The 14221-nt window shown below is 39.2% G+C and overlaps 1 protein-coding gene across 7 annotated transcripts in view; it reads right to left on the reverse strand.

Moving 5' to 3' along the window:
- Positions 1-14221, reverse strand: part of CCDC148 (coiled-coil domain containing 148) — a 172466-nt gene that overhangs the window by 54400 nt on the left and 103845 nt on the right. For all 7 annotated transcript variants that reach the window (XM_060687976.2, XM_060687975.2, XM_087881898.1 and 4 more), the window contains 2 exons: positions 3051-3189; positions 977-1183 (listed from right to left, as the gene is read on the reverse strand). In XM_060687976.2, coding sequence (XP_060543959.2) covers positions 977-1183; positions 3051-3189 — 346 coding nt within the window. The remainder of the gene's footprint in view (positions 1-976; positions 1184-3050; positions 3190-14221) is intronic.

Here is a 14221-nt window from a genome sequence, read left to right on the forward strand (position 1 = left end):
TGTAAGAAGAGTACAATAACAGACACAGAATAATGCTGATGAGTTGTACTCATATCACATGCTTCCCCATGGTAAACTGAACCATGTATTTACCTCACAAGCTATGTTTGCACAACGCATTAATCTAAAATCTATTGTAAGCAGTGCATCTTGCAAACACAACATATATAGCCTGCACAAGTAGCATGTATCAATCATATTGCATCAATATCATGTTTCAATTATATTACAGCATACAGAAGTACAGACCACAGAGAAGCAAGAGCAAAACTTCCAGGAATGTTGACAGAACAAAACATGTTGGTTATTGTTTAGTTTGCACTGATCATTTAGCAACAACTGGTTTCCTTTTCCACACTTTCAGGCTACTTTTTTTCACATTAAGATTTCGGCCCAGCATCTTTACACTGAAGGAATGTGATAATTTCATGGAGGGCCCCTCCTTTTCTTCCATCCTCCAATTATATAGACCTGAGCCACATTTACAGAACAGATAGATGCACATTTTTTTTTTTCATTTTAGCCATATTATTCCAGCATGCTGTTAATGCTAGTGGGAAAAGATAAGTCACAGTCAACTAGTTGTTGTCCCAAAATGCATCAGGATAGGATTAATTAAAACTCTCTCTCTCCCCACCCAAGGAAAACACATTTCCACATACAACTCTACAGACATGTAGAAATAAAGTAAAGCTGGCCCTTTAATACAAAGCCTCAAGAGCACATAAATTAAAAACAAATTGCTCTCATTTTTGTAACAAAATGAAACAAGAGTTCTCCAATCCATTTGAGGGCGTGTAAGTCAACAGTGTCATCCTGAGAAGATGACTTAACAATGAGTGCCTTTATTTCAGGATATGGTGGAAGACCATGTATAGCTAATGTGCATTCCCCCCCCCCCTTCAAGTCAATACTGAACAAGACAGGATATGCAAAGCAGTAATAATTTAATAGAAGGTTGTGCAATTGAGCCTACCTTCTCTTTCAGATTAGCACATATTTCCTGCTGTTTTCTTCTATTATTAGCCACCATCATTTCAGTCTCATAAGCGGCGCAAGCTTCTGCGAGAGTCATCACCGCCTTCACTAAGAATGTTTTCCTAGCTTGGACCCAGTTGAACATCAGCACTCTCAATTGGTTTCTTGTAAAGTAATAGTGATCCCAAGACTTTTCATGAGCAATCTGAAGGGGTGGGGTGGGGTGGAGAATGGAAGCAAGAAAGGAGAAGGGGGTTATATTGGAAATAAATTGATTAGATAGAATAGAATTGATCTTCTAAATCCTAACAGCTAAAGGTTGCTTTAATTGGATGTTAAAAATGACCGTATTTGAAACCAAGAGAAGGTTAGCTAATAAAAGCATGAGCGAATCATGTCCTTCTGAGAAACTAACAAAAGCTATGTTGCAAAGCATTTATAAGGGTTAACATAACTAAATCAACAACCCAGAAATATTTCTAACTTACTGACAAGAGGCCAAAGGAAAGAATAAAAGGCATCTGCCACTGAGAAAGCGGAGAAATTTAAAGCTAGTCTTCTCCCCAAGTCGTCTCTCGTGGATCTATTCAATTGCCTCCCCCGAAAAACACATTTTGTTAAACGTGTCATTTTTGTGTGCAAAAAAAGTTTGTACCAAATGCAGCAGGAATGTAACATGAACGCCGTGTAAAACTAATTGGAGTGCTATCATGGATTTCACTGTGATATGTGGAGAGTTCTATGAATGAATGTTCCATTATTTAGAAATGATTGAATGTTGCTGTGTTTTGCTTTCAGCTCAGAGAAGAAGCTGAGTTATAAATCTAAGTTTGTTCCCTTTTGAATACTGCCTATTAGTGTGGGCATGTAGGTATGTTTTTTTATATTATCTCACCTAGCATTTATTTAAAATATTGAATGGCTAGTTTGCTTGCCAGCTAACATTAGTGGATTTACTGAACATTTAAACAACAATACAGCACATTACATTTATAGTTCCAAGCAGAATGCAGAGCAAAAGTGTAGAACTTGTGGCCCTAGTGTATTTCAACTTTCAATTCCCTTCCCCATTAGCCATGTTGGCTGGGGCTCCTGAGAGCAATATCTCAAGGGCCATAGGTTTCCATGCCATTCTACCCAGTCGGAGGAAGTCTCAAAAAGTTCTTTTTCCTCAAGAAATGGATGTGTGAGAGTCTGAAGACAACTGCTGTCTCTGATGGCCTCACCCTTGAAGAATATTTTCTTCCCAGAGATTGGAACAGCCCCAACATTAGTCTTTGGAAAAGCCACAAAGAAATAGCTCTTTCACCAAACATATGGAGGACTATATATTATTTTTATTTATATCCCACCTTTATTATTTTTATTCAAGGAAGCAAACATACCTAATACTCCTTCCCCCCTGCTATTTTCCCCAGGACAACAACCCTGTAAGGTGAGTTGGGCTAGTATATAAGCAAATAAATGAATATATTAAAAAGGGAAAAGTAATCTATACAAAAACAGGAAGTTGCTCCTGTAAGATACAGAGTGTGTGTCAACTTCTGCCAATTTTCAGATTTGGCAGCATTTTATCATATCCTGTTGAATCCCATTCCAGGCAGTCCTCGACCTTTAGGAACAGCTACAACTAATTTAGAGGCAGATATTAAGCTTGGATGGATTTAAAAGACTGCAGGTGTGGATTGGAGACCTTGGAGGACTGAACACAGAGCACCTTGCTTATAAACACATAATCCATTCACACACATATTATAGTACAGTATTTCAGTGAATACCATAACCAGTTTGACAACACTGACTTATGTGAATCATGTTGCATTATGCTCTTTTTTTAAAAAAATACAAACGTGTGAATGTTTTGTACTATTTTTGGAGGGATGGGATTATCTGGAACACATTTGAAAAATGACAGAGATCAAAGGAAGAGGAAAAATGAAAAGTCCCAAGTGCAATTCCATGTGTGCAGGGCTAAACGGAATCTTATATTCAGCAAAACCTATTAAAAACTTTTAAAACTGAGTTGTCATCCCAATAATTGAATTAAAAAAGAGAGAAGTTCTACAACTTACAAGGCTTTGTCTAGATTTGTGAGGTAGAAGTTTCTGAAGCATATCCAAATAGAGCGTTCTTCTACCTTGCATGTCACTTGGATACTGACCAGTGACAACCTGATATGTCCAAAGATCTTCTTTGCTCCACTGGAAACGGCTGTAGGAACAAAACAGGACAAATCTAACACAATTTTACAAGCATTGTATCATAATCTGCTCCTTTCGGATTATGATACGGATTACGGGACCGCCTGCTGCCACCAGTAGCCTCCCACCGGCCGATACGCTCTCATAGAGAGGGGCTCCTCCAGGTGCCGTCAGCCAAACAATGTCGACTGGCCCCCAGGGAGAGAGCCTTCTCTGTGGGGGCACCTACTATCTGGAATGAGCTCCCCCCGGAGATACGGAGGATCCTGGATCTACGCACTTTCTGCCACGCGCTCAAGACCTTTTTATTCCATCAGGCTGGCCTGGCCTAACTGTTTCCCTTTTTTCCCTTTTTAAAACGTAAATTTTAATTCATTTTTAATTTATTGGGGTGTTTTAAATCTGTCTTCGGCCAAATTGTTTAATTCGATTTTATTCAGTTTTAAATTTTGTATTTATGTTTTTTATCCTGTGGCTGTGTACCGCCCTGAGTCCTTCGGGAGTAGGGTGCTATACAAATCAAATAAAACTAAACTAAAACTAAACTAAACTTTCTTGTGTTCATGGCTGCTTGACTCTAAGCCATCTTAAGAAAACCCTGTTTAGACTGAGACTTAGCAACACTTTGCAAGGTATTCAGTCCAAATTGCAGCTACCACATCCTATTGGAAAATTCCCTGGTTGCTGGGCTTTCCCATCTTTCTTTTCCAGGAAAGCATTTGCCAATCATCTTCCTTCCTCTGGGTGGATCTTCCTGAGTAGATATATTTCTAATTTGTATGTCACCCAGAAAACATCCCCGCCCCCATGTATACAAATATAAATGAAATCTAAAGCAACTTTATATTTAAAGCATCAACATGCATGTATTTGCAAAGCCTGCTGATGTTTCCCTGCAAAGCATTTTTTCCCATTAGCCTTGATGAAGAAGCACTTATCTGGCCTGTTCCTAGTGTTGTGGGTGTGGGTGTATATGAAGGCTCTCATCCATTCCTACCCTCCATAAACGGTTGCTGGTTCATGCTGGTGATGAAGCAGCTTCACGGTGTGGATAAACTCGTCATTTCCAAGAAGAGGCAATCGTCACTGAAGCCCTAACAAGCTACCTTGATGCACAATCAAGTCCTATCATGAACCCTTGTGCATGGGCATAGATAGATCCAACTTGTGTACTCGGTTTGAAAGTGCTCTTTACTCATTCAGAATGTTCATGCTTTTGTGTCTGGGGCAGATACTGAATAAGGCATTTATTTTTGTTTTGTTTTGTTTTCCTGAAGTTTCATTTGAAGAACTAATTGTGGAGGAAGACTATTAACACTGCCTCGGCCATCATGCAAAAATTGAGCCGTTTCTGTACCCAGCTGCATCTTTTTGGAAAGAGGTGGGCAAAACACCTGGCAGATGGCGGGAGGGACAAAAGCCACACTGGCTTTCAAATACATAGGCATCAGTACAAGGCAAAGAGGTCAAAATAAGAATGGGATCTGTCAACAAGAAAAGACCTACTGTGGCTCCCAATAAAAGTGACCAAGTCTCTCTTCTCCTTTGGTTATAGAGTCTGTTCCAGTAGTATTGAAAAGTCACAAGCCCTCTTTTTTTTTTTTTTGCTGTCCTTCTATTTCTTAAAAAAGAAAGGCTTACAGTATTATACACTCTTAACACTGCTATTATTCAAGCACAAAAACAGTTGTAAAAAAAAACAAACCCTCCGCAGCCAAAGGGGCCTAACACACACTAGCTCAGAGGAACACTGACATAACAAAGGAAATAGCCTGCAGCCAAACAAAACAATGTTGTATCTATTAAGAGCTCTGGATGCAAAAAGCATCCGCCTTTCCATGCCATTCCAGAAATTATTCTTTGCATTACTCTCTTTCAAGATTCACAGTTTTAAATACGGCCGGCCATTAACAACAACTGAAAGGGGAAGGGGAAGGAAGCAGGGCTTAAAATACACAGCTTGAAAAAATATTGGCATCATTTAAAAAACAAACAAACTTATGTCTAAGTTGTTGGCATAAAAATCCTACTCAAGCAGTTTACTTTGAAGGCCATTAGACACATTTACATGTCACACCATGTCAAAATTCTAAGAATATGAGCTTGTTGTGACCAAGTTCGATCATTCCCACTTTATTCCTCTTGCCAGCAGAAGTGGCTTCACAAATTATTTTTGTGGTTTTAGTGTGATGTGACAGCGAAAATCCCTGGTCAAACCCTAACGTGAAACTAGACCATGATTTAGTCTGGCTTTTTAAAAGGATTCTCAGTGCATACATTTCACTCAATGCATACAGATGTAGATTTCTTGGCTGATCAGTGTAAATAGACTGCTTGCTTGGGGAAAGAACAAACACATCCAGCTATGAGACAGTACTCTGCCAATAAAACTGTCCCATTTCTAGCATAATCCACATTCTCATGGCAGATTATATACAGTGTAGACATGAAAAGAAGGGCCCACAAAATGAGACATATCAGTATTGGACTCTCATAAACCATGCACACACAAACATGCACGTCTGTCTGTCTGTCTGTCTGTCTGTCTGTCTGTCTGTCTGTCTGAGTTTAGCATATGAATGTAAGATTGTTCCAAAGGCACCACAATTGGGTACCTGGATATCGACCCATTAGCACACAGTTTTATATAGCTTGAGTCAGGTCTGCTTTAGGAAGATTACTGTATAATCCAGGAAATCTCCTAGAATCTCTTACTGAAGAACCTTGATCCTGAGTATATCTCCGGAAGATCAGCCTATTGGAATTCATAGCATACTTCCAAAAATGCCTGTAAAAACTGCATTTACTCATTTATATGATTTATACAACTGCCCATTTCACATGAACTCACCACACTTAAAAACCTCTACTCCACTCCTGGGACCCAGGGATGAACAACAACTCCCCTCACCACCTACACATCTGACTCAAATGCCTGGGGAAACAGCCAGGGTTTCAATTCAAGCTATGTCAGTTATATTTCCAAAAGATTCCATCTAATTTATTCAGGGGTTGCAAACTGAAATATTAAGTAAAATTTAATTTTGTAATAGGAATATCTTGCCGCTTCCTCTTGGAACAATTTTTGGTTTGACCGATTTGCAAAGGTAGCATGCCAAATGGTTTTCAACATACTTTTTCTCCTCCAAGTAACTCATAGTTTATTTCCAGCATGAATTTCAACAAAGCCCATCTTTGTTTTTGTTGTTTTTGTCTTTGTATAAACCAAGGAGGAGCTCAAGGCAGTATATAGCACTCTCCTTTTTTATCCTCACAGCCTTGTGGGTAATACAGAGTGAAAAATGGTGACTGACCTGAATCACTCAATGAGGTTCTATAGCTGAAGGTCAACTTTAACATTGGTTGCCCAAGTTCTAATCTGGCACTTCAACTTCTACTGCACACTCTGCTGACCCTCCTTAGGGAAATCGAAGAGCTCTTATGGCAGGGATGTCAAACCCACGGTGTCACAGCATCGTCATGTGATGTATCAGGACTTTTCCCCCCTTGCTAAACTGGGCATGGGCGTGGCCAATGTGTGATACATCTGGCCCGTGGGCCGGGAGTTTGACAGCCCTGTCTTATGCGAAAAAGAGCTAGTCCCCAGGAAAGGGTGGTGCCTCAACTGCTCAGAAGCTCAACAGGATCAGGCCTGCTCAGGACCCTGGATGTGAATCCCAAGGCTAACGGCTAGGCCAGGGGTCAGCAACCCATGGCTGTGGAGCTGCATGCAGCTCTTTCATCCCTTTGCTGCGGCTCCCTGTTGCTGGTCGGCTCCACAATTGATAGGGCTTTCAGTTAGGACATGTAGAGGAAAAGGGATGCCACACTAGGAGGAGATTCTATGGTGGGAGAACTGACTTCCAGTTGGCAGAGGAAAAAGGATGCCATGCTAGGAGGACACTCTATGGTAGGGAAACTGGACTTCCGGTCAGCAGAGGAAAAAGGATGCCGCGCTAGAAGGAGACTATGATGGGGGAACCGGACTTCCGGTCTGCTCCAGAATTGAATGGGGGCTTCTGGTTAGAACCTTTGTGGCTCTTTGAGTGTTTAAGGTTGCCGACCCCTGGGCTAGGCTAAGAAACTGATCACCATCTCAGAAAGCAGCAATGGCAAACCACCTCCAGATTATTGCCAAAAAACCCTGCAGGGGCGTGTTCATGTCACCCCAGGAGCTCAGTTACGCTCAAGGGCTTCTTTACCTTTCCTCTTTTAAGAGAACTACAGCAAGCACAAATCAATGACCTCATACCAGCCAGAGCATGCAGGAGCTGCAGCCCACTCCCATGCAGGTTTACTTACAAATAAGTCATGCTGTGTTCAGTAAGGCTTATTGTCAGGCAAGTGTACACAGGACCGTAGCCCAAGGCAGTGTGAAAGAAAAGCTCACCGGGCAGAGACCAAATTCAGATTAAATAGAACATGACATACAATAGCAATTATGAAAGCAGGAAGCTTGCCAAAAACAGTGCAGAGTTTCTTTAAATCAGTTTCTTCTGAACAAAGCTCAGGGAAACAGCTACGAAACGTAGGGATTTTTGAATACAGATAAGTTTACAATTTCTGTTAAACTATAGTTCAGTTGAAGCATTCTCGGGTGTTGTGTCTAAACTGTGAAAGATATTCCTTCTGAAGTAATGATCAATACCTTCTGCTTCATTAAGACCATTAAGGCATATACATTTTAAATTTGGATTCTTTTTAATTGCTGACGAACTGTGGTTTATGTTGCAATTATGGTAAGTTTATTGTTGCTGTATAGCACTTCGGTGATTCCTGAAAAGTTGGGTAAATATATTACAAACAGAATGAATTACAGGACACTTTCAACAGACAGTATGGATCCTGAACAGCTGAAGGTGAACTTTTTTTTTTCTATACCTGTTCATCTTTTGGGACAGTGTTTTAACATTATATGCTAAAGCTTTGAACCTTCCTACCTTCACTAGCATAACTGCAAAGGAGCTGAAAACTTTGGCTGCTACAGTATCTTTAAACTAATCAGGTCTTCCTTCTCATGTCTTCATGTGAGTTTAGTGTAAACTGTGGTTAATAAATAAAGCACTGATTGAAGTTTGAACAACCCAAGTTCCCTGCAATTTTAGTGTAAGGGAGAAAAAAGCTGTGATCAGTTCAACAGTGAAAACCTCCTGTTTGAAGATGCCCTTGAATAGGAATGAATGGCTTTATAAGCTTGTGCCCAATGATGCATCTGAACTAGTCCTATATAATGTAGTTCTGCACAATCATCATTCTTTCATATTACTGTTTCTGAAAATAAAGATTATTAAAAAATCTTTATTTAAAATTTATTTTTTAGATAAATAATAGAATAACAGACACCTAAAAGAGCTGTGGTGGCGCACTGGTTAGAATGCAGCATTGCAGGCAAACTCTGCCCACAGCCAGGAGTTCGATCCTGACAGGCTTAAGGTTGACTCAGCCTTCTAGCCTTCTGAGGTCAGTAAAACAAGGACCCAGATTGTTGCAGACAATATGCTGACTCTGTAAACTGCTTGGAGAGGGCTGTAAAGCATTGTGAAGCGGTATATAAGTCTAAGTGCTAAAAGGCTTATTGAGAATCAAAAACCAAGAACAACGCTATCAGCTTTCTCGTAATTAGGTAGAATTTGCCCAGAACAATTTCTGAAATGTTGAAGGATCCTTATTTAAAATCTCATAAATTATTGCATTTTTCTCATTTGTCAGTTACTGAATTCTCAAAAAGAGGTATGTATGCACAGCCACCTTATCTTTTAATACATCTGCCACCAATGCATTTAATATGCATTGTGCTGCATATAATCTAAATCATAACCAATTATCACTGGGATAATGTGCTCTCAAGGTGTTTAGAATATGTATTTCCCCTCTTAAGCCAAGATAACTGAAGCCTGGTTTCTATCCAGGAACAAAAATGGTAACAAAGAATTAGGAAAGTATGTTTTTTTTAGCATGGGTCTGAAAACGATTACATAAAAAAATGACCTTTCCAACTTGTTCTTAAATATTAGATGGCATTCAACCACAAGACAACAACAGCAATTATAATTTTCCACTGAGAGGTTATGTCCTCACAGCCTGCTGCCCAGCATTAGAATTCCTTAGATTGGAACCAATTCTTCTCCAGTAGATTCTATTCAAAGTGCAATCTCAGGCTCCCTTCTATTTGCAGCATTCACAGCCTTTCTCTGTCTGTGACCTTATGAGTACTCCATTGTTGGGAAGATGCACAGATTTCTCTTTGTAAACTCAAAGGAACCCATTGCTGCTATCCCTGGTCAATGTCAGCATTTTACACATTTCTCAGCTGTGGTTGTTTTCTTAATGGGCAATTAAGCAGGCAGTGGTGGCTTATTTGTTGCCCAATGTGATATAATATTGGAGATGATCTTCTAAAATATTATGCAGTATGATGGGTAAATTATGGAAAGCCATGAAAGGAGCTAGTCAATCAGAACACAAAGGTGACACTATCTGAGTAGCATAAATATAGTTTCTATTCTCAGAAAAGTCATAAATTTTGTCCAGCTCCCTTTGGCCCAGATGAACTTTCTTAACAAAATACCCAACAGATACAGACACGAAATAGAAAGAACATTGGATATGCAATGCTCAAGACAATAAAATACAGACATCCCGAAAAAGGTTTCTGGAGAAGTCAATAGAAGAAAAAGACAGATATTGTAGATATAGTAAATGGGGAAGAACTATAACGAAGTGGTGGAAGATTCATTGAGCATTTAGAAGATGCTGTTCAGTCTCTGAATAAGGCTGGGGAAGACACTTGTCTAAAGAGTGATTGTATAAAAATGGGCAGAGAATCTACAACTGCCAGATGTTGCTGAATTACAACTTTGAGCGACTCTAGTCACCATGGCTAGTGATAAAGGATGTTTGCTCTGATGTTGACAGAACTGAATTAGATGGACCAAGCTGGCATAAGAGGATATGCAGCATCTTTAAAAATATACCAACAGCTGAGATGCACTAAAAGCAGAGCTAAATACCAATAGTAATACAAAAGCATACATATAATGAGGAGACACAAAGTGCATAAGCAAGGTAGACCACAACGTTTGCCTACTATAAAAAGAAAATTAAGCTTGTGTTTTCCAAAAGACTTTTGAGAATTTGAATATCTAGTTAGGCTAGTTAGTAGGGTTACTGCCAATTTGCAAGGAAAATGTGTGACAGAAAGGGAGAGGTGACAAGGAATGGCTAGTAGAAATACCTAACTATACTGCAAACCAAGCATGTTTTTGCATTACCAGCATCACTTTACTCTCTAGACAGAGAGTTATCTCTGCTCATCTCCAGCCCATGCCAAAGGAAAATAAAATGCACTATGATAAAATCTCAGGTTATGGGAGTTAGGCTATGATATAGATTGGATTCACAGATCATGCTAAGCCACAACGTAGCCATGTTTAATTGAGTAACGCCCCTTATGAATTATTTGGAAGCCTCAGATCGTTCAGGTAATTTTATTTTAAAATAAGTTTGTAATGGCATTTAGAATAGTGAAAGAAAAAAAGTTAAAAGAAACAGACATAAAAATGCACACATGATTACAAAATACATAACAAGTGGTTTAAAAATGAGTGAAAAAATACAACAGGAAAAGCATAAAATATAAGGTATTCATTCCTAATACACTTATATAGCTAACATGTTTTTAGCCTGCTGACTTTTGAATGAATTCCATATTATATTTATCCATACAAAGTTTATGTCTATATGCAATCTGCTTGAAACCACCAAGTGTAATCGAAGTTTCAGTCCATTGAGTATTGGGGCAATAGATTTATCTTTCCAATGTTGCAATACAAGTCTTTTAGCTGTAATAAGGGCATGGAGAATCCTACATAGTCCAGTTGTCAAGGTCCATGTACTAGGTATGTAATTCAACACAATATTATGCTCTAAAAATGTTAGCTTTGGGTTAACAGGCATGTTTATATAATCCACTACTTTCTCCCACAATTTGCTAAGTATGGGACATTGTAAAAACATACATTTTAAGCAAATATTGTCTTTCTTACAGCTCCAACAAAATGCTGCCTCAGGCAATCCTTTCTATTCAGGATAATGTAATCCAATAAATTCTAAATATTACTTTTTGGTTGTATAAATCATGGTTTAAGGTGCACTGATACTCTTGCTATAAAAGTTAAAACGCATTCTCATTGTCCAGGCAATCTACCTCTAATTCTTTATCCCACCTGATTCAAGTAGTTATGGATCATAACTATCCATAACTATGGATCATATAACTATTATGAGAGCAATGGCTATCTGTTATTTTTTTAGGGGCAATTCAATTACTGGTTATACTTTTTAAAACCCACTGTGGCTGAAGGCCTAAATATAGTATTTCCGAGCCCTCCAAGATGAATCTACCACTGTGAAAAGATCAGGGAGAAAAAGCATGTTCCAGAACTCACTTGGCAATGAAATGCCATCTACACAGTCACTGTAATAGAGCATTTTCAATATGGCTTCCTTCTTTGGAAGAGCCCCCTCCTGGCCCCCCTCCCAATAGCTGAGCCCTATTACATTTTGCTTTGATAGACATTTGGCCTTTTGGGAGACGGAGGTTACGCTAGCTCAATTGGTTCTGTACCAGACAATTATTTGTTACTATTCTTGTTAACCTTATCCCCCCAGTTATTTGTTATTATTCTTGTTAACTTTATTTATGCATATGCCTTTTAAGCTGCTCAAAATTTCTGGAAATGGTATCTCAGATAAGTTAAAGTGATAAACAAGGAAGCCACAATTGGCTAGGTAACATGCTGAAGCCATCAATAGTGATCTAAAACTCACAATGGCTAGATTTTCTCAGTAAAGGAAGCCAAATTACATTATTGTTTAGTAGGTGGCCCAGTGATTATAATGCAGTACTACAGGCTATTTCTGCTGATCACCGGCTGCCAGCAGTTTGGCAGTTCGGGTCTCATCGGCTCAAGGTTCACTCAGCCTTCCATCCTTCTGAGGTTGGTAAAATAAAGACCCAGATTGTTGGGGGCAATATGCTGATTCTATAAACTGCTTAGAGAGGGCTGTAAAGCACTGTAAAGTGGTATATAAGTCTAAGTGCTATTGCTAATGCTATTAGTACAATTTATGAACCCAGCCACATTTTAAGCAGCAAATCTTGCTAACTCAGTCTAGTTCTCCCTTTGGCATCATAGAAATACAAATATTCACATCCCAACTTGTTTCACTTTGACAAAAGAAATTACTTCTGAGAAATAGAAACACGCAGTCTGAATGTTATGTATCATGCTTCATTAATTTTAAATGTCAGGGAGTGACATTCTTATTAAAACATGGCATCATTTCTGTTTTTCGAAAGAAATATGAAAAAGAATAGAAAATCACACAAATATATCAATGTAAAGTATATCACTTTTTCAAATACTAAGAAAATTAAAGGTTTTTTGTAAAATAAAAAAAAGTATCTGTAAAAGTGTAAAAAGTATAAAAGTGTTTTGCATACTTGCACTTTTAATTCTGAATATATTATTCTAAAGGCCAGACTTAATGGAAAGTGGAAAGGGTTATGAGGATTTTTATAAATAGATAGATACGATAGATAGATAGATAGATAGATAGATAGATAGATAGATAGATAGATAGATAGATATACATATGTACACATGCACACACACTTCAACAAGTCTTTTATTTATTATTTATTTATTATTTAAATTTGTATACCGCCCTTCTGCTTTCGGACTCAGGGCAGTGAACAGCCAAAAATAAAACATTTATACACAAAAGTTAAAATAGTTTTAAAATAATTAAATAAAGTTTGGCCCATAATTTAAAACATTCCAATTAAAATCAGTATCAATTTTAAAAACCAATATAAAATCAGGCCAGCCCAGCTAACTGAAAGAAATAGGTTTTAAGGGCCTGACGAAAAGTCCGGAGGTCTGGGATCACTCATATCTCTGGGGACATTGTCTGGCTGACGGCACCCTGAGGAGGCCCTCTCTGTGAGAGCGAACTGGCCGGTGGGAGGCAATTGGTGGCAGAAGGCGGTCCCGTAAGTACCCCGGCCCTAAGCCATGGAGCGCTTTAAAGGTGATCACCAACAACTTGAAGCGCATCCAGAAGTCCACCAGAAGCCAATGCAGCTCACGCAGGAGAGGAGTCACATGGGAGTGCCCCATTGCTCCCATAATCCCCTGCGCGGCCACATTCTGCACCAGTTGGAGCCTCCGGGTGCATCCCAAGGGGAGCCCCATGTAGAGAGCGTTACAATAGTCCAGACGAGAAGTGACGAGTGCTTGAGTGACCGTGTGTAAGGAGTCCTGATCTAGAAAGGGGCGCAACTGGCATATCAGGCGAACCTGATAGAAATCCCCCCTGGCCACGGCCGTCATATGCTCTTCTAAAGACAGCCGTGCATCCAGGAGGACGCCCAAGTTGCGGGCCCTTTCCATGGGGGCCAGTGATTTGCCCCCAGTAACCAGCGATGGCGCCAGCTGGCTATACCAGGACTTTTGAAAGTTCATTGAATGAAGATGATCTCCTCCTCTGCCTTCTACTAACTTGTTAGTGTTACTAACTTTTCAGTTAAGAAAGCAAATATTTAGGCACATTCAGTCCTCTAAACAGAAATGTCTGCAACATTTACTTTCAGCTGAAGACTGAAATTTGGCATGACAATCCAGAAGGCTGGTCCAAGATTTTGCTGCAACCCTCTTGTCTTCAAGAATGTATGATAAATTGTGGTTTCAAAATGAACTGGAGTACAGTTTGTTTGGACATATTATAAAATATGAAATAGGTTGGCAGGGTTTTCCCTGCTAATTACGGTAAAAAATCTGAAGTGATCACCGTCATGTTAACAGCAACAACAAACCTTCACTATGGTATGTATTCTGCAGGAACAGACTCGCATCAATTCACATCAGATACAATACAATACAAGTCTTGGGAAAAACAATTCCTTATAAAAACTTTTATAAAATCTTCGTAGGAATGGTATAGTGACCTAGCATAAGACTTTGGAAACGTCTCAACAG

Source organism: Pantherophis guttatus, chromosome 1 (assembly GCF_059756535.1).
Source record: "Pantherophis guttatus breed Tessera chromosome 1, ASM5975653v1, whole genome shotgun sequence".
NCBI lineage: Eukaryota > Metazoa > Chordata > Lepidosauria > Squamata > Colubridae > Pantherophis > Pantherophis guttatus.